The sequence below is a fragment of the Mytilus edulis genome, chromosome 10, assembly GCF_963676685.1.
Source record: "Mytilus edulis chromosome 10, xbMytEdul2.2, whole genome shotgun sequence".
NCBI lineage: Eukaryota > Metazoa > Mollusca > Bivalvia > Mytilida > Mytilidae > Mytilus > Mytilus edulis.
In genome coordinates this window covers 38,496,121-38,517,521 of record NC_092353.1, presented here as the reverse complement: position 1 = coordinate 38,517,521, position 21,401 = coordinate 38,496,121, and the positions used below count along the sequence as shown (strand labels likewise).

The window sequence follows — 21,401 nt, the reverse complement described above, 5'->3', positions numbered from 1 at the left end:
ATATGATGGTTCACATGGCATAATTTATTAAAATATTAAATTACATTTAAGGTGGTACCCAACACCTTCACTAAAATTAATTTGGCTCGTTTAATTTTCATAAAATTTTGACCCTTTGACAAAATTACAAAAATTTCAAAACATTTGAACCAACTAATTTATCAGAAAAATTACACTGGTTATATAGCAGTTTGACAAACACTAATTTTGATCATTGAGAAGCTTAATATTCCCTTAACAACACAATGTAATTATAACGTTTAGCTGATTTTACAGAGTTATCTCCCTGTAGTGTCAGGTACCACCTGAAATCAAACTATTCCATTCTACTTACAACAATCATGAGTATCCACATATCGTAATTCAGCATCCTTTTCATCACTGGAAGATTTCTTAAAACCAGAAAATATCTGCAGAAAATAATGTGACTAAAATCAACTCAAAATAAGTTCAATTTGACTGTTTAGCTTTGTTTACCATTTCAGTATCTTAAGTCATGTATTAATATTGTCTTGAGGATTTGAATTTTAAATTACCCACCAATAACTTAAATCTTTTATTAAAAACCTTTATAAGTCGTCAAAATAGATAGCTTAATTAAGCTAAGAAAGTTAATCCTTTTTTGGAAACTATATTCTTATATTTTTTCTAGGCTGAAAATAAAGTGGCCAATGTCCAGTGGATCTCAGAGTTAAGTATGTACATGTAATACAGTCTGGGAATTTCATATTTGCCAGTCATGACTGAAACTGAAAGCTTTTTGTCATTAAGGCAGATTTGCATTTAGGTCAAATTTTATCTATTTACAGAAAAAACACCTTTAGTAATGTAATGCTTATCTAGTAATAAAATCCAATCTTTTAGAAATGGAACTTATGGGAACTTGTCTCAGAAAAAAAATATCTATGAACCTTAACCTAACTTTCAGGATAATAAAAATGTGATTTTTTTTTATACAAGTGCTTGTTGATGTCTAGTATGAATAATTCCGACAAATTAAGATCCAACTGCGATTAGCTTTTTTAAAACCTTTCTAGTTTACTATAATCCTGTAAAATAGTTGTTTTCAAAAAAACTGTTATTCAATGTCTGACATCCTTTATTGACACAGAGAGTCTTTATCTATGAAAAAGTTATTTCCACTTTCAAATCAAACAACGACTTTCCTAAATATTGTATACTTTCACCTTTCTGTTTGAATTTGGTAAAGTTTTCTTACCAATATTGTAATGGTTGTCTCCTTTCTAAATGTAAAAGTTTTGAAAAACTGTGTGTTCATCTTATTGTAAGGATCATGATCATTGACAGTGTAAGTCTGAAATATAAATGAGTTTATATAAAAATAAGGTGATGTGAAATGGTTGCCAATAAGACAACTTTCCAATTAAAGTGGATGTAAGCAATTATAAAAACCCTTAATGCTTACAACAATAAGAAAAAGACATATTGTAAAGTCAGCTATAAAAGGCTCTGACATGAAAAATATGAAACATTTCAATTGAGAAATCTAATGGCCTAATTTATTACAATTCAATTTATGAAAAAAAAAATGACATACATGATCCAACGATACATGAATGAACTACAGAATCCTGATTTGGGAGGAATATACAGAATGTGGTGGGTTAAACATGTTCGATGGCACCTTAAACATCTTCCTTACCTGGCACAGTGGTGTAATCGTACAAACTAAGAACAAACTATAATGAAAGCATCATGATTGTTGCGATTCAGCCAATTTTTTAGCTCGTCAGACATTTTTTCTGACCTCACTTTCAAAAATGATTTTGTTTTCTTCATTTCCATAATCTCACTATAAAGTTTTTATTCTATTGCAAAAACATGAAGAATTCTGCAATATTGATGCAAACTGTTTTGGTATTTCCATTGATGCAACTGTCCAATTTTTTTTAAATCTTTTTTTTTAGAAACATTTGAAATTCAATGATTTTGACAAGAATGTAAAGGAAAATCTGCTAATGTGTTATCATGTAGAATTTTTTTCTTTCCTACTTTGGGACTTTTTTTTCAAGTTTCCTTGATTTTCACCTTGCACATTATGATATTAAACTTTTAAGGAGTCTGTCTTGTATAATACATAACCCCAGAATAAGGTTTCTTGAAATCCTATAGATTGAAATAAAATAGCTAAAATGGATCAAATTGAGTTTCTGTTCATGCAATTACAAGAAAGGAGTAGGTCCGGTAAGGACTGATTTTGGCCTCAAATTTCGTGTTCATCTGACAAAAGATTTTGACCACTTTTTAAACACTTTAGTGTCTATTTAATTTGAATCGATTAGTTTATGTGAAAGATTTTAACTGATTTAGTCATAAAAAACGCACCGATTCAAGCTGAAAAATGAAAAATCTACCAAATATGCCGAAAAATGTAATTTTGCAGATGGTTTTTGTCAAAAATGAAAGTGGCCGCATCCGTGTTCATCCTCAAACTTTATATATGTTATATGTTATCAAAAAATACAACTTACATTTCAATATTAAGGATGAACACGAATGCGGCCACTTTCGTTTTACACGAAAACCGTCTAAAATTTAACTAAAATGCTAGAATGGTGAAGATTTCAGTAATTTAGCATGACTTAATGATGCTAGTACCCGATATATGTGCATTGTTTTGTCAAAATCAGCCAAAATTTGTGTAGCAGAAGCATTCTACTGTCCAATGAATAACTAAAAGTTTACATTTTAACAATTTTGTAAAACTGCTATATTTTGGGGCCAAAAAGGGGTCTTACTGGACCTACTCCTTTGGTAAACACATGTATATTTACAGTTGTAAAACTAGCTATAGTATATTTCATCTTAATCAGGGATAACCAGAGATGGACAACACTGCATAGACTCTAGATGTTACAATTAAAATATAAACTTCCATACCTCTCTATCTGAATCAATAAATATTGTATATATATCTATGTTTGCATTTCTGTCTTTGAGATCAGGAGTCCACCAAGAAAGAGTGGCCTTGCATCCTTTTTTTTCAAGTGATGCAACAAATCTTGCTGGCTTGCCTGGTGCTGAAATATACCATTCATAAAAAATGTTATTCAGTATTAATCAATAAGAATATAACATCATTAATGAACTCTAAAAGATCTGACTGAAATGGTACAGGAGTAGGCTCAATAAGGCCCAAAAACGGCCCCCTTTCTTAGCTTTTATTTCAAATAAGGCTAGATTGACCAATATCAAAATGAATTAAAGCCCATACAGTGACTAGAAAGGTATAACTGTGGATTCATTAATGTTCCTTGGATACCCTTTTTCCTTGATTACATGGGAAACCACAAATTTAAATATTCAACGAAATACAAATTTTCTAAATGAATATGTTCAGACATTGCCAAAACCAGGAAACTATGTAGCCAGGAATATATGTCTAAGTTTTCCTCTATCCACGAAAATTGGTACCCATGAAAATAAATGAAACTACAGTAAACCTTTTTGTTGAAAATCAACATTCCTGCTTTTTATTCATGACCTTACAATAAGTACTCATTTTTATTTTCCGCAAAAAATTCAATGAAAATGGGTGAATTCCCATTGATTATTTGGCAGAAAACATAGCGCAAATGTCGACAAAAAAGATCTTTTAAAGTAATGTTTGTAAATATATTTTATCTCTAATATTTTGTGTCTCGACACCTGTGATCTATGTTTCCTGGTCCTAAAGGAGTAAAATGAAGGAATTAAGGGCTGATTATGGCCTCAAATTTTTAAGTTCATCTGACGAAAAATTTTTGACACTTTTTAAAACTTTTTAAGTGTCTATTTCAATTGATTTGATAAATTTTTAAAAGATTTCTAGTTTTTCAATCTTTAAGAGCTTTTATTATAACTAAATCATGTAAGCAAATAATTACCCTTTTTTAGGTCTTCAATTATTTCTTATTAATTTGTTTGCAATCTATTTTTTAAAATACATCCTTTTCAGTCATCACTAATTATCAATTACAAATATTTTTTAAAACATGTGTATAAAGTTTTGAATTAATGATACTTGATAAATTTGCATCATGCTAATTAAGGCTATGTCTTCTGCAACAAATACAAACTTACTGCCTGCCAAAGTTGTTATCACAGCGGTTTTATCAGATGTGTTTGTCCAGTTCCCAACTTTTGCTGTAACTTGAAATCTGTATCTCCAAAAGTCTTCTAAATTTGGCACTATACATGAAGTTGCTGTAAATGCTATAAGTTAGGAGAAAATGATTTAATTCTTGGTTCTATGAACTCAAATAATGTAATGAAATCTGCTAAATGACCATTCATATAAAAGTTAGCTAATTCGTATTGTATTGTGATTTTGTGTAAAATTGCATACATAATCAAAATGTATAAGTTTTTATTATTATGATACTTCGAACAAGTGGCATTATTCCTAATAATAAAAAAAGTTGCAATAATTTACAGTATGTACAATTTCAGCAGATTCAACAATGTTTTTATCTGATTATTAAAGTAAATATGTCTTACTTGGTGTACTACAATTTCTTCCAGCAACATAACTGCTATCAAGAAAATCAAAAGCTTCTACAATGTAGGAGGTCTTTCCAGTTCTCTTGTCTGGCTTGGTCCATGTCACCAAGACAGACTGTGTTTTACCTACTGCTTTAACATTTCCTGGCTTGTATGGTGCTAAATTATAAAAGAATAAAATCTGTAAGAACTTGAGATAAAAACAGAATCAGCAAATGTTTCAAACTATTCTCACCACTTCTAAAATTGAAATTCCCATATTGTTTATAGTATGATTGTTGCCAATGAATCTAACTGTCAATCTTTAAATTGATAGCAAACATCATTGAATCAAAACTGATGTAACACTATATATATATACTATATAACTATATCATACCCTGAACACATGATGAGATAATGTAAAGCACTAAGGTATTTAAAAAATATAGTATATGATACAAACCTGAAATACCAGTCATTACAGTTACAGTGAAGGGGCTCCCTTCACCCACTGAAGTGTAGGCCCAAATCTTTACTATGTAGTCAATTGAGGGTTCCAAAGCTGTGACTTCCAATACCATCTCTTCTTGATTTAATGTGATTGAACTGTTTGTTGCAGGAGAAGAACATGTGTCTGATGGAGAAAACTGGGGAAAAAAAAAACATCTTTTTATAGATTTATTAATTTGTAACAAACAATGACTGCTGACTGAAGCATTATTGAAATGCAGTAAGTTGAAAAGAACTGATGGGAAGCAGAATGAATTTCACTACAATTCTGCAAAAAGAAAGTTAACTCTAGAGATGACTTTAACCATGTCAAACATCATTGATACTAAATTCCTGCACCTTTCAAAAGTTATGCAATTTCCTTGACAAGTATAATATATTAGGTAGTGACTTGTAAATCTGAGCTTATGTTTTCATTAATAAATTTCTAAAAAATATAGAATATTAAGAATGTTATGACCAATGCACTTTTTTTGTACATCCTTATGGACATGTTTTGAAAGATATCATCCAGAAAAAGTTATTTTGCCCAAATTATGATTTATCAATTGTTGTTATGACCTTCAACATTAACCCATTGACCTCAATATCAAAAGTCTTCTTCACTATAAGGAGCATCATCAATCCATATTAAATAAAGATATTGTTTATTGCATTCACCATTTTATAATCTGTACTGAATAAGTTAAAATCAAAGCATTACCAAATTTGTGATCCAGCCATATTATAGCTAGATTGATATTCTTTCCGATCCTATTAGTTTTTCAATATTTTACTCTTTTCCAATCTTATTGTAAAATATCTATGTTATTGTCCAAAGGATGGGAACTTCACAATATTGATGCAAATATTGATATAATATACTGATATTTCAATTCTAGACTCTGCCAGCTTTTTTAAAGTTGACACAGGAACAGAAAGGGAAATCGTCAAGTAATATATTTTTTTAAATTCCCTTAATTATTAAAAATTGTCTTAATAATTTCCAGAAACAGGCCTTAGAAATGCACTTTCTCAACAACAAAAATAAAAAATATAATAACTATTTGTTAATTAAATTAGTGATCATTCTTCATTTAATAAATAAAAATACATTTCCTGTCTTTAAACTTATATGTATAAATACCTAATGCTGAGGTATTTCCAATTTAATGGGATATATAAATGTAGAATAAACAAAATTTTATTTGTTTGCTGTTTGTTTGCTGTTGATGATTAAAATGGTGTAGAAACTTTCTTCATGTCATAAAAACACATAATTAGTTTCATGATATGTCTTCAACTTAATATTCTGCAACATATCCAAAACCAGAGTGATTGCATAGATCCAGCATGGCTATATACAAATACTTACACTTGTGTTCTGTAGATAAAATTCCTTTATACAATCCTTATCTTCTGATACACGTATTCTATAACCAATAATATCACCATTGGGTACATTTGGCCTTTCAAACGTTATTTTAAAACTTTCATTCGAAGGGATTGATGTAAATTTGGTTATATTCTCCGGAACTAAAATGAAATATATGTAAGTTTTTAAATAAAGAAGCTGAAGTGATTTCATTTCAAGGACAAAAATAGAAATAGTCATATACATTTACCTAAATTAAGTAAATATATAATATATCTAATTAAAAAAATTGCTATATGTCAATTTTCTTGACAAAAAAAATTGAAATGTATAAGCATAATATGGAAAGCATTTCATGTTCTGTAACTCTTGAAAGATAAATCTCACTGGAAAATCATCATGGCAGGCTGCCATATTTATTCCCACCACATTCTGCGAGTCCCTGTCCAAGGTCCAGAGCCTGTGAATCAGCGGTTGTCATTTTTTGCTGTCTTGCATGTTTTTGTTTGTTAATGTTTTATAGTAAATTAAGCTGTTAATTTTCTTGCTAGAATTGTTACACTGGTCATTTTAAGGCCTTTTATGGCTGACTGTGCCATGTTGGCTTTGCTCATTGTTGAAGGATAGGTAAAGACCTATACTTGTTGGTTTTTAAGTCTTTTGGTCTCTTATGAAGAGTTATCTTATTGGCAATCATACCAAATCATCTTTTGTATATCGCAGACCTGCCAACTTTTGAAAATCTCCATGGGGGATTTAGCGCGCCACCAGATTTTTAAGGGTTACAATTTTAGCGACTTTTCTGTGTGCATTGTTTTTTACTCCTAAAATAGTCTAAGTTCTCTTCTTTTTTCTTTTGGTATACTAATGATGAGCTTGTAGTCCTTGATTTCTTTTATTTGCCTGATTCTTGTACTATTAAATTATAAAATTGGCAAAATAACTGAAGAATAGAGAAAAATGGCATTAAAAATAAAGGATTCAAAGTAGAGACCCCCTTTTCCCCCTCCACAGACCTTCTTATCTATGAACCTTGACTCAAAAGACCTAAAACTAAAATTTGAGTTATCTTTCCTTGTATTCAGAGGTGCTCTTACGAGCGGAGGCTTATACAGTAACACAGTAAAAGTGAATACAAAATGGCGTTGATTTTAAATCAACAGACACACGACGTCTGGTTTCAAAAATTAAACGGATTTCAAGATAAACGCTGTTTTCTTGAGAGTTCATTACAATTCTCATCTTTCAATTAATTATGATTTTGTTGTGGAACTACGGCAAATGTTGCAAATTGTGCTTGCATGATAAATTGAATAAAATTGAAAGGCTGTTTGACCAAATTTGTGTATACAAATTAATTTTGAGGACTGTTACGACCCATTAGGTAATCTGATTACATACAACCACTAATTATGACACCTGTTTTGACTGTTGATTAGCGTAGGGTCGTTAACTTGTCATATGTACCATGTAAAATTAAAGATTTTTTAAAATTGATCAGAAAAACTTCAAAATCGGTAAACAATAATTTTTCGGGTATATTTGATGAAAATCAGGATTTTGACTAGTTTTACGATCCGATATCGCGATTCAGGATGAGGGATAAAAATCAGGATGATACCGTGAAAATCGGGAAAGTTGGCAGGTCTGATATCGACAACAGCATCAAAAGGGAGTTTATTATTAACAGTCCCAACAACAGCATCATAAGGCAGATTATTATTAACAGTCCCAACAACAGCATTAGAAGGCAGATTATTATTAACAGTCCCAACAACAGCATCAGAAGGCAGATTATTATTAACAGTCCAGACAACAGCATCAAAAGGGAGTTTATTATTAACAGTCCCATGCAACAACAGATTTTTATCAAAAGGGAGTTTATTATTAACAGTCCCAACAATAGATTTTTATCAGAAAGGAGTTTATTGTTAACAGTGCTAACTACAGTGTCAAAGTAGATGTTATTTTCAACAGTCCTTAAACAGCATCAAAAGGGAGCTTATTATCACCCGTTCCAGCAACACCAGAGATTCCCTTCACTAAGGAAAGGTCTCAGGTTTGCCTCAGTAATGAAAAGTCTTGAGATTTCTAACCTATCATTATTTTACCAAAGACTTTAAAATTGGTATTTTCAGCTTCTCCACTAAGCATTCATTTATTTTAACACTTGACATTACAGCCATCCAATATATTCATATGATAAAATGACTATATTTATTTTTTTCAGCCATATAAAATTCATTCTGTAAAATTTCAAGCTAAATCTTTGAGATACTTGCCATTTTGTGCTGTTCTAATAATACCAGTTAAGTTGAAACTGTCACTGCTATTAAATTCATCATTGACTGTGTAAACTTGTATGTTGTAAAAAGTTCCTGAAAAAATTGAAAAGAAACGATTGTTTATCATGCTCATAAAATGCAGTAGTCAAGTTTAATTGATTTCTACAGACAGTTATATAGATAATCAAATATCAAACAATATTGATTGATTGATTGTTGGTTGCTTAATGTCCAGTGGCAAATATTTCATGCATATTCAGGACAAGAACAAGTTCAAAATGAATACAATAGGAAGGTCTTGTAGAGGCCATCTGGGATGATGGTTGTGGAAATTTGAACTGCCACTGGAAAATGAGGGTGTATTGGATAGGGACAGAAATTTTGCCTTGCAACAAGCCACCTACGGACCCCTAAAAGAGTTGTAGCAAGGGTTCTTAACGTGCAAAGAGTGTGGCACTCTCTTTACATGAGGCATTGGATTTAACGTCCCCATTCTGAAAAGACGTGACTGCGAACTTGTTACATCCCGCATAGCCAAACAGACGCCCCACTTCTGCAAGCGTTTTTCGGTCGCGAGAAGACCAAGTGACCATATTTCTATTCCCCAGTCACCCTTGGGGGGTATCAAACAATAAAAATTTATGTCATTAAAAATGTTTCATACAATACAAAATACTGTAAACCAACTTAATTTTGCAGAATCTTTATTTTGCCTTTAGCTTTTCCTGGTCCATTTTGCAGCAGTTTATTTTCGTGATTTTAAAATTTGATTGATCTAGATAAAAGGAAAAAAAAACTGCTTTTAGTCATAATTCAAGACTATTAAGTTATATTAGCTGCATTATTTAACTTGCAAAAGTGGTGTAAATTAGTTGGTTTACAGTAGATAAACTATACTTGTCAGACCTTTTCCTTGGGTTTTAATGCTAACGCCATCTTAGTCTGGAGGCAAGATAGAGCAAAGTATTCCTATCTGGTAGACATAATAGCATTTATAGAGGTGACTATCCCATAATATGTTAAGATTTTTATCATTAGTGACGTTAAAGATATTCTATTGTCATGATTGTCATTGCAATGTATGAGGAGTTAATGACGAACTTCAGGCCGTAAAACATCTATCTTTATATATACATTTTTTTTAGTCTATTTTAGCTGTTCAACATATTATAAACTGTAAAACTTTGTACAAGCAGTTACCCATAATGTCATGAAACTTCAAAGCTTTTGAATGATTAGCGTTCCTTTACCATATGCCTTCAGCCACAACTGTGAAACTCATGATAAAATAATATACTATCATAAAGAATGGTTCTTGTTCAAGTGACCATTTGATAAAATCTAATGATTTTATAAGTTGTACAATAACTAACAAGAGTGCATGCACAGGCTGAATCTCATCTGCTTACTGACAATTGATTTTATGTTGATAGTCCTAAATATAAAGTTTAAGTACAAGTATCAAATAAACTTAACATGATCCGAGAAAATGAGGTCAAAGTCAGATAAACAAAGCAAGAAAGACAAGTACACCTTACAATCATTCCATACACTGAATACCGTGAGTGACCTATTTCTCTTAGCATATAAGAAACAGACCAAACCATGAAAAGATTATATTGACAAATGAACCATAAAAATGAGGTCAAGGTCAGGTGAACCATGATGAGGGGTAGGGCTTTATATAATAATACTCCATGGAAAAGAAACTTATAAATCCCAATAAATTTGCATACCAAATATCATTGACTTTAATAACATAAGCTGTTCATCTTAAACTGATGTAATTACAAACTAATATGTATGTTAACCTAGCAAAAGTTTTAAAGTCAATAGACTATAACTGAGAGGACAGGGCCAAATATTCTTCATCTGAATAGAATGTGCTAAATACAATTAAAACTGCATACTAATTAAAATTGGCCTACCAGGAATGGTTCCCCTTGAACTGACCTAATCATTATAAAGCATGATAATTTAAACTAATGCATGTAAACTAATCAAATTCCTAATATGACATGAACAAACCCATGCTCTAAATCCAATAAAATTTGTTTGCACATGCGTATGTTGACTTCTTCAGAATAATAATTTTATCAATTTATCATGCACTTAATATATTTCCTTAACTTTAAAACACTTTCAAACTCTTAAATGGTGCACATGATGTTACTAATTCATTTATATTATGACTGTATTTGTGTTGCATCCCAAAATTGACATATTTGACCTAGATACGACAACCGTTCATGCTGGCTGTTCAAACTCCTCCCTCTGAAAAATCACAGTGCCAGCCGTTTGTTTCTTTATAAACCATAACAGGGAGGTTCATGGAGAAGCCTACACAAACGCTTTTACACTTATACTTATCAGACATAGAAATTACCTTACTTGTCCTATTCAGAATCGAAATAATTGATGCAAGCTATACTTTATTGTAGTTTTAACATGGGTAGGCATTATAATTGTGTTATTTTATACCTCACTATCGCCCATGTTAAAACTACCATCAAGTATAGTTTGCATCAATTATTTCTTAAGTTTCAAAGTTAATATACCATATCTTTAGTTTATTCTATGTTAAAAAATGTTGTACAATTATATTAAAATGATTGAGTACTGTTAATTCAGAAATTATTGCAAGATCTTTATAAAAGCGAATAATGAATTGGTGAGTATCTCATTAATAAAAAGTTACATTCTAATATCTGATAGATAAATTTGTGTGCAGATTATTAAATTAATTAGTTTTATCCACTCTTCAAAAATCACATTAATTTTGGAATAAATAGTATATATTTGAATGCAGTTCTTTCATTCCTTACCTGCTTGTAAGCCAGTAACATGATAAATGTTGTCCATAGTGTCAGTGATTATAATAGAATTCCTGTATGCAAATTTCTCGTCCATATAACTTTTCCCATAAATGAATATTCTGTAACCAGCAATGTCTCCTCTTAGTTCATCAGGTGCAGTGATACTTATGTTAAAGTTATCTTTACCCAATGTTCCAGCTATTGTAACATTTTTTGGAGGATCAGGCACTGAAATATTATATAGATTTCAAGAAGCACCTTGTTGCTGTATTAGGGATACTGATGAACATTATCAAGTCACAACTATACATGTAGTATGGTTTTGTTTCTAACTTTTTTTAAATTGTTGAAGGTGGTACAGTTGCCTATAATTGCTAACATCCACTTCATTTGAACTGTGGTAGATAGTTGTCTCATTGGCACATCATATACCACATCTCCTTAAATTCAAATTCATCCTTTTAACTTAGTTTTTAGATATTAATATGGTAGATACTTTTTCTGTTAGCAGCACAATATTTTGCTGTTGTTTGTTAAGGTGTTTGCTCTATCAAGTTATTCTTATCTATTGTCTAAAATAATTGCTCTAGATTTTTTATAATTTAATAAACAGCTGCGCCATGAGCGCATGATACGCCTGACGTCTTGTGTGGAAGTTTTATGCAATAATCATTAATAGTTTCTGAGAAAGTTTTAAGCAATAACCATATATTGTTTTTGAGACACGGCGGGACATGTGAAACCCCTAACCCTGTTTTTTTTTTTTTTCGAAAAACTAAATATCACTAAAATAAAATTTTGAATCAAAACCAAAAAGTATACAGATCTTTAGATTAATATAACAAAGAAGTGTGTAAAGTTTTAAGCAATAATCATAAATTATTTTTGAGATACGGCGCGACATGTTAAAAAAAACCTCCCCTGTTTAACAAAATACTCAATAACTCCAAAATAAAGTTTTGAATCATCAACAAAAAGTATACAGATCTTTAGATTAATATAACAAAGAAGTGTGTAAAGTTTTAAGCAATAATCATAAATTGTTTTTGAGATACGGCACAACATGGAAAAAAAAACCTCCCCCTTTTTTACAAAATACTCAATAACTCAAAAATGAAATTTTGAATCATCACCAAAAAGTATACAAATCTTAAGATTAATTCAACAAAGACATGTGTAAAGTTTTAAGCAATAATCATAGATTGTTTATGAGATATGGTGCGACATGTAAAAAAACCCTCCCCTATTCATTATTATTTCATGTGGGATACCAATTTTTCTGGATTTCCTTGCATTAGTTAAACCACAAATTGAAAAGTTCAACGTAAAACATATTTATTATAGGTATATATACAGACTTTTGCAAAACAACAAATTAACATATCCACAAAAATACAAGTTTTCCTCAAACCCATATAATTTGGTCTTGATGAAAATCAATGAATCCACAGTAATTTGAAATTTGGTAATTCGTATTGTTGACTTGCTGTCACATACGGTAAACCTCATAAATTCTTTTATTTGTATCAAAGGGCACTAAAAAATAACTAACATATCTGACCATCAGTGTGTAAGTAGTACATGTAGCATTGAAATCAAAAACACAATACCTTCTGATTCTGTCCTAATGTAACATGTTCTGTTATCACTAGTCATATTATAAGCATAAGTATTCAGCGTTAAGGTATAATTCCTTCCTGGAACAAGATTTGGAATTTCAGCCATTTCTGATGTGACATTGAAAGAAGGCTGAACATCAAATTGAACCAAATATCCTTCTACTTCTACACCAGGCTTGGTCCATGTGATGGTAATATTTGGTGCATTGTAATTATTTTTGTTTAAAGGACAATCAGGTGGCTTCGGTCCTGAAATATTCCAATAATAATATTAAGATGTCTTAAAATTTTCACTTTTCTAACAAATAAAAATATCATGCTCCAAGAAATATCAATAGATCTATATAATGAATTTCTGCAGATGGATTTCAGAAACTGATATGATTTCAGCATGTTGAAGGACTTAATGTGACCTTGAGATGAAAAACAGCAATAAAAGCCCTGTTCCTTTTCTTTTTGTGTGTGTTTTTCGTAGCTGTGAATGTAATGATTTTGTGTCACGGATGGATACACCATATCTTATTTACTGTTACGAGTAAAAGACAGAAGAATGAATTAATCACATATAAATGCACAATTATTTACACTCTGAACTGTTTAGCATATTATACAGATCTTTTTTTTTTTATGTAGATGTTTTGTCATTGGATTCATTTCTCATATACCCAGTAATGTTCTTTAATTCAGTAGTTTGATCTGTGGATACCAACCCTTCCTCAACCCCCTCACGAAAAAAAACCAAAAGAAAACTACCACAACTAAATAGTGTTAGCCATGCATGGCTAATGGGATTAGTTAGTTCAAACTGAAATATAAGTGAAAGTAAAATTCACCTTAGGCATGATGCATGGCTAACCTTATTAAGTTTGGTTAGTTTTCACCATACATTTCTAAATGATTTTTCAAAATTCAAAATTATTCCAGATTCAAGTAATTTCTTGTTTTTAGGTGGCTGTCACATTGATGTTTAGGCCACACCAATTTAATTTCTTGTTCTACGGATTTTTGGACTCCAAAATTTGGGGCGAGCGAGCGATTTGAAAATTTTAATAAAAAATATTTAATTTGAAAATTTTTGAGGCGAAGCTTGAAAAGTAAAGGCGAGCGACTATATTTTTTTTTTGTAAACTTAAAATAGTAGGTTTTGACAATAATAAAACTTGATTTATAACTTGTACTTTGACATTTTTTAATTTCTGAAGTATTTTTTCCCTGTTCACCAAGAAATAATTAAATCTGGTCTAGGTATGTGTGACTGACAATGAGACAATTCTCCATCCAAGTCATAATCAGTTTGGGGGCAACCCCTTAATGTTATAAATATCCCTTTTACATGTTTTATGAGGGATCAATATAAGTTATAATATATTTTGTTTGTACAAAAGGGCTCATATTTTCTCAAAGAACTATATATCTATCTAGTATTAAATGGTCAAAACATGTCCAAGAATTTTGTAATATTCCTGGACTTTAACCATGTTAAATTAACACATTTATTTTAACAGTTAAATATTATTCAAAATAAGTGGACCCCTCTTTTTTAGAAAAAGTTGTTTAAAATATGATGTAACTCTCCTCTTTTTGAGTACAAAATTCTAAGTTTTCAAAGGTTTTGTATAGAAGAACTATACAAATCCTTGGTATTTCTATATTCTTTTCTACATCAGTCATCAGTAAAATGACCCCTTGTCTGAGGGAGGGTTGTTCTCAACCTGTCAATAACAAACACAGGTCAAAGTACGGCCTTTTACACAGGGCTTTGATACAGACCAAACAGCAAGCTATAAAGGATCCCAAAATTATTAGCGTACACAATTCGAACAGGAAAACCAACGATCTAATTTATATATCCAAACGGGAAAATACCAAATTATGAACAACATCGACAAACGATAACTGCTGAACGACAGGCCCCTGAATCAACCAGGACAGGTGCATAAACATGCAGCGGCTATAGATAGTTTTGTTTTGACAGCATACAATATAATTACAGTTGAAGGCAAATCCTTCAGAAGTTCTTAAAGCCTTTGTACTTTATTCTACCAACGAACATTTTTGATAGGGAATGTAAGTAAGGGGGAAAGAAACCAATGTTGATATCTTTTTATAATATTCACAAAAAAAACGGTGCGGGAAATAGACATGATTACATTTCCGGATGCGGGAAGCGGGAATATAAAAAAAATAAAAAAATTCTGTTTTGAAAAAAATAGGTGCGGGCGGGTCCGTCGAACAAGGAATCAAATTGGTGTGGCCTTACCACACATTGTCTTTCATTCATTTAATTCTCTCTAGTATTTATATGTAAGTTATATTTCACTGATTGAATGAACAAGATTTTAAATGATTTATGATTTATTCAGGTTTTTTTTAAATATTTTGATAAAACATGCACTTTAAATAATGCTGCAAGGCTATAATAGTAAACTATATTATTTTGGTCAAATTGTTTTGTTAAGTTTATCCTAAATCTCCTTTTTTTTGTATAAATTTGTATAAAAAAAACTTTTCAAACTCAAGAATAACTATGCTATTTTGTAGCAGTCAGATTTTATTGGTGGAGTAAACCCAAGTTTGAGATATTTGAAACTACTGTAAAAAGTGAATGATATAATGCTATAAATCACTGTGGGAGATGATGATAGTTTGTGATAACTCAAAATGAAAGTTTGTATTTAGGTATGATGCCCTGAGCTAACATTTTCATGATCAGTGGACATCCAAATCCAAATAAAAACTCTGCTTTAGTATACATTTTAATATATTTGACCACAACTTCAATGTAAACTGCATTAAATTAAAACTTTAATCTGGCACATAAACATGTTTAGTAAACAGTGAAATCTAGGTCAAAACCCTAACTTGGCATATATATTTTTTTTATTTCACATCATAATGAACATGTGTACTCACTACTCAGTTTTATGTTGATGTGACTACAACTTCATGGCAATCAAGTGAATGTACATAACAAACCAAAAATTTAAACTGAAATGCCCCCCCCCCCCCCAAAAAAAAAAAAAAAAAACAAATCACCATGCCATAATCAGGGTATAAACATACATAACCTGTGAATAACTGATAATAAATGTGCTTAATTTTGATTCAAATAAATGATTCCTTACTTTCAGAAATTTCTGTCTTTGATAAAGTATCTCATAGAAAATGCCAAATTAGACTATCAGTTCTATGACTCTAGAGAGTTTAGAACAAGGAAGTTAAAAAGTGACTGAAAAAAATTTATAAGTAATGGTAAGCAAATAAGATAACAGCTTTTTTATTTTAGATAAATATCACCACACCTAGTCAAATAATTCTAAGTGCTTCTTAACTTGTTGATACTGACATTTTTACTAAAAATCAAGACTCATAAATTCTTATAAAATTTCGATATAAATCTATATTTGTGTGTGCACTATATACTAATTTCTATATGTATATTACTATTTGATTGTGCATAAAATAAATGTAATAAGACTATATGTATATTACTATTTGATTGTGCATAAAGTAAATGTAATAAGATTATATATGTATATTACTATTTGCATGATCGTGCATAGAATAAATATAAGACTGAAATAATATAAAGTAAACAAGAAAAAGTCTAATTATAAAGATATTATGAATTTAGAACTAAATATTTGAGTGATAATTAGTATTATTAGTCAAACACTTTGTTAACTGAGCATCCTATAAGCTATCTATATGGGCCCCAATCATGGATTTATGATAGGTTTTTTTTTTTGATAAATCTGTACTATTAAGGCAAACAGTAAACTTCAGTATTCTGAAAACCTATATATAAGCATTTTCTTGAGAATTTAATTGTTCAAAACATTTAATCCTATTCATAAACAATGACAGTTGAGACATAGACTACATATAAATCAAATAATTTGTAATTTTTAAATTAACAGGGTAGATAACTTTCACAGAAATATGCTAAATTCAAGGGAGATAATTTAATTACATATCAAGTTTTTTTAAACATTCTGAGAAAAAGTTGAATTGTACCCAATGTTTTAAATCTATCTTACAAGATGCAAGGTAATATTTATAAGTTTGGAGTAATGGCCTTGTAATATAGAATTCAAAATAACTGACCAAGAATAAGGCAAGATGCAAAACATAAGATAACTTACAGTTTTCATCAAATTTTTGGACCAAAATTGCCAATGACAATGAAGCATACTTAATTAAGGATTCATGTTTTACTCAAATGTACTGATTCAAAATAAAATTTCTTACTTGTTGCAATACTTCCATTTACACTCTCTGAAGGTATACTATCATTAAAAATTGTTAAAACGTATACATTATAAATCCTTCCAGCTGTGAGTCCACTGACTGTTATTATCTCCTCTGAAGTTGTGTTGGTTTGATCAAAGTTGTCTCCCTTTACTGTTACCTTATACTCTAATTGATACTCAGAAGAATTTAGACCAGTTGGCCTATCCCATGCAACAGTAATAGTTGTTTCAGTAGAATTAAGACTAAGTGAAGTTGGTAATATAGAGGTAACTGTAGAAATAGATAAATATATAATATGTTATAGATTAAAACAGAATTAAATATATATATATATGTATGAAAATATGTTTTAGCTGCAAATGTGAAAATAACTACAGTGCAAATCTACTATTGTCTAGTAATTAACATATCTTTGTGGAATTCATATTCTGATCTAGTTTTTTAGGGTTTTTTTGGGTTTTTTTTTGTTTTTGTTTTAAAGTTTGTTTGGTTGTTTTTGTTTTTTTTTGGGGGGGGGGGGTAATGCCATTGATTAATTCAAAATAAAGGTACACTTTATTTTGACTTTATTAAAAGCTATGAAATTAAAAGTGATGTAGTGAAACAGAAAAGTGTTAAGTTAAGTTAGATAAGTTGGATTAAACTAAGGTAAAGTCATCTAAAGTTAAATGTTTCAGATGAAATTATTTGCACACTTCAAACCATGAAAGCTAAAGGTACATTTTAGGACCTAACTCCTAATTTGCAAACAAACAAAAAAAACATATCTATTGTCATTAACTTTAAATAAAAAATAATTAAGCATCAGAAAAAAAGGCTTTTGAGTAAATGTGAATATAAGGTGAGCCTTGCTGACAAATTTTGACTGTGCCATCTTTATATTGAGGTCATCAAAAAAGATTTGTCAGATTTTTAGCAAACATTTGAGGCTAAATGTAAGAATATTTTATGAACAAATACTTCAGTTTTTGTACAATTAAGCTATTTTTTAACATACTAACTGTTATTTCCTGTCTGTAAAACCCATGAAAAGGTATAATCAAAACAGCCTTGTTCATTTAGTAAATATATTTATTATTTAATTCAAAGATCTAAAAGAGTTTGGAATAAATTTGATTTTATGGTTTATTTGGCCCAGAATAGTACCTTCTGCTTCGTGCAATAGCTCTAGATTAAATTCAAACAAAACTGCAAGAAGAAATTCACTTAACACATGTTTTGGTTGTTATATATATAACTAAGCTTGAATTTTGTGTAAAATACCAACAAATGTGCATTGAGTTAGGTTTTAAAGTTTAAACCTATATCAATGTAAAGTACTCTTATTTTTTTCAGTTTTAAATTGAACTGCATTCTCACTGTTTCTGGCTAAAACAATCCTTGTATCCTGTAATTTATGTAACTTATGTAATACTCCTACTTTGTGGAAGTGACACAGGATGGCTAAACATATAGTTAAAATGTTCTGTTTTGTATATGTGTATGTACCATATAATTCAATTACTACATGCATATAGAATACTTAGGCTGCATACTATATACATTTATAAACTATAAGGATACCTTAACATTGGTGTATGAAAGCAAAAATGATGTTCTTATTTATACATGTGCATTATAGCTGTGATTGCTAATATATATTTATGTGTGTGTGCATGTATGTGTGTGCGTACCTGTAAGTGCTGAGTATACAATATAGTTGACTTGAAGTATTTATTTACAAAATATAATTGAGTGCAGTTTTTTTTATCATTTCTGCAGTTTCCTTAAGTAATAACTGACTGGACTGATTTAATACTAAATCCATAGACTTGAAACACCAATATTTGTTTTACTACATAATGCTTTTTATAGACCAAACAGTATTTGACGTTTAGAGGTGAATTCTAAATTTATAGATTTGTAAATGATTTTTTTATCACAATAGAAATTTATAAAATCAATATTTATAAACATCCTGGTTATTGTAAATTTTAGTAATTTATAACTTCATAAATTTAAAAATTGTAAAAGAAGGAAATTTTAGTTACTCAATGTAATTTATAATGTTATTGCTTCCCTGTACATCTTTAATACAATGGAACTTTTGTTTAATCCTTTAAGCTTATTTTTAACAGCCTTCAACTAGGTGGGATTGAATTTGTCCAAATTACTATCTTCAGAACAGACCATTTGCTATACAAAAAGAACAAAAACAAGGAGATGCTGTATATTATTCATTATGTCATTTAAAGTGCCCAATTCCCCCCCTTAAAAGCCTCAATTTACATTCAATTTAAACGAGAAAAAAACACTGCATGGTACCTTTCATTTAAAACAAAAATGCCAAATTTGAACTCTGGTTAAGAGTTTCTCAATGGGAATCATACCACATCTCCTTTTTTTAGCTGCTAACAGATTCTTTTCACCTATTATATTTTTTTTTTCTTTCAAAAACTTCAAAATTGGTAAAAACATTGTCACTGAAATGTAATAGCTCACATAAGTAGTTGATTGGTAATTTAGGAAATGTTATTCTATTTATGAATCTTGTTTTGCTGATAATTTAAGCTGTTGTAAATTCTCTCAAACTGTTATGGTTTTCAAAATTTATAATAAAACTTAATAAAATGTAAAAATTGTTACTTCATAGCAATATTTACTCATGTGAAAACAGGAACTATGTGGGCAGAAATCATACAGGATACTGTAGTATCAGATCTAATATTATATGTCTCTGCAATATAAGTCACTTTGTAATGTATTTTTTGGTGTTTTTTTTCTTCCAACAAATGGATACTTTGAATCCATTAAAAATAACAAACTAAGAAGAATTGGTATGTCTTGAAATTATGTCACTGTGGTAATTATCACAAGTGTTCACAGCTTAAAAATTGTGCATGTAAAACATCCTGAAATGTACATCATTGTTATCCAAGTATTTATGAGGATATATATGTACTATAAAAAGTTCAGTAGCGTGGGGAAACCCTTGATATTTAACCACAGTTTTCTAAAAATGGATCAAAACATGAAAATATTACAGTAAAGTGATATGAATTTCATAGACTTTTGTACTTACGTGGTTCACATGTATTATCTAATATGAAGAAACCATCTTTACACTGACACTCATCTTCTATACATGTCGAATTAGAATCACTGGATTCACAAGATCCAGGTGAACTGCTACAATTTTTACCTAGTCCAATGGGAACAGCAGTTGTCGTTGTTGCTGTTGTTGTAGTGGTGGTTGGTTGTGTTGTTGTTGCCAATGGAGTTGTTGTTAAGGGGCTAGTTGGCATAGGTGTTGTTACCAATGGAGTTGTTGTTGTGGGGGAAGTTGCCATAGGTGGTGTGCTTTCTGTTGCTGTTATGGTTGCGCTCTTTGTTGATGGGGTGGTGACTATTGTTGTTGTTATTGCCATAGTTGTTGACGGAGGAACTTGACTGCTGCTTTGTGAGGTAGAATCTGTTGTTGTGATATCTTGAAGTAATACCTACAATTCATAAAATATGCATAATTAAAACAAGTCATAAGGGTGTTGACATCAAAAGGATTTACTGATTGACTAGAGTTAAATGCTACTTACAGTGCTCACTATTGTGCTATTTTGCGGAGGTCAGTTTATATTGGTGGGGAAAGCTGTAGTCCTTTGATAGAAAAACTGACAACTCTAATCAATTAAGATTGGAGTCCAGTACACTTGACAAGCAGGATTCCAACTCACCATGCTCACAACCTCAGTTTGACATCAAAAGGAAGTCATTAGGATGATGATGGATTGGTGTTTAATATCCAGTGGCAAATAGTACAGGACAAAACACAACTACTTACATGCAGAGCTAGACTTTCAATGTGTTAGTTCACAAGGAAGTTTACAGGAAGACATTTCCCCTTATTTGGGCACACAGCCTCAAAAGCAAACCAGTCATTGCTCTAAATACTCTTCAATCACTTTTAAATGCCACATGCTAAGTGCTCAGAATCAGCAAATAGCAATTTGCAAGTCTTTGGTTCGGCCTGGGAGGGTGCTACCTTGAGACCACCATTTATATTTATATCAACATTCAAAGGCTTGGAATAGTAACTGTAAAT

At 30.5% G+C, this 21,401-nt stretch overlaps 1 protein-coding gene across 1 annotated transcript in view; it reads right to left on the bottom strand.

The window, feature by feature from the left end:
• Positions 1-21,401, bottom strand: part of LOC139491125 (receptor-type tyrosine-protein phosphatase H-like) — a 63,226-nt gene that overhangs the window by 20,639 nt on the left and 21,186 nt on the right. Inside the window, exons 2-13 of the mRNA XM_071278533.1 lie at positions 20,385-20,802; positions 17,321-17,593; positions 13,061-13,318; positions 11,460-11,678; positions 8,632-8,727; positions 6,350-6,510; positions 4,949-5,132; positions 4,501-4,662; positions 4,084-4,215; positions 2,902-3,041; positions 1,220-1,315; positions 335-410 (exon numbers count right to left, since the gene is read on the bottom strand). Coding sequence (XP_071134634.1) covers positions 335-410; positions 1,220-1,315; positions 2,902-3,041; positions 4,084-4,215; positions 4,501-4,662; positions 4,949-5,132; positions 6,350-6,510; positions 8,632-8,727; positions 11,460-11,678; positions 13,061-13,318; positions 17,321-17,593; positions 20,385-20,802 — 2,215 coding nt within the window. The remainder of the gene's footprint in view (positions 1-334; positions 411-1,219; positions 1,316-2,901; positions 3,042-4,083; positions 4,216-4,500; positions 4,663-4,948; positions 5,133-6,349; positions 6,511-8,631; positions 8,728-11,459; positions 11,679-13,060; positions 13,319-17,320; positions 17,594-20,384; positions 20,803-21,401) is intronic.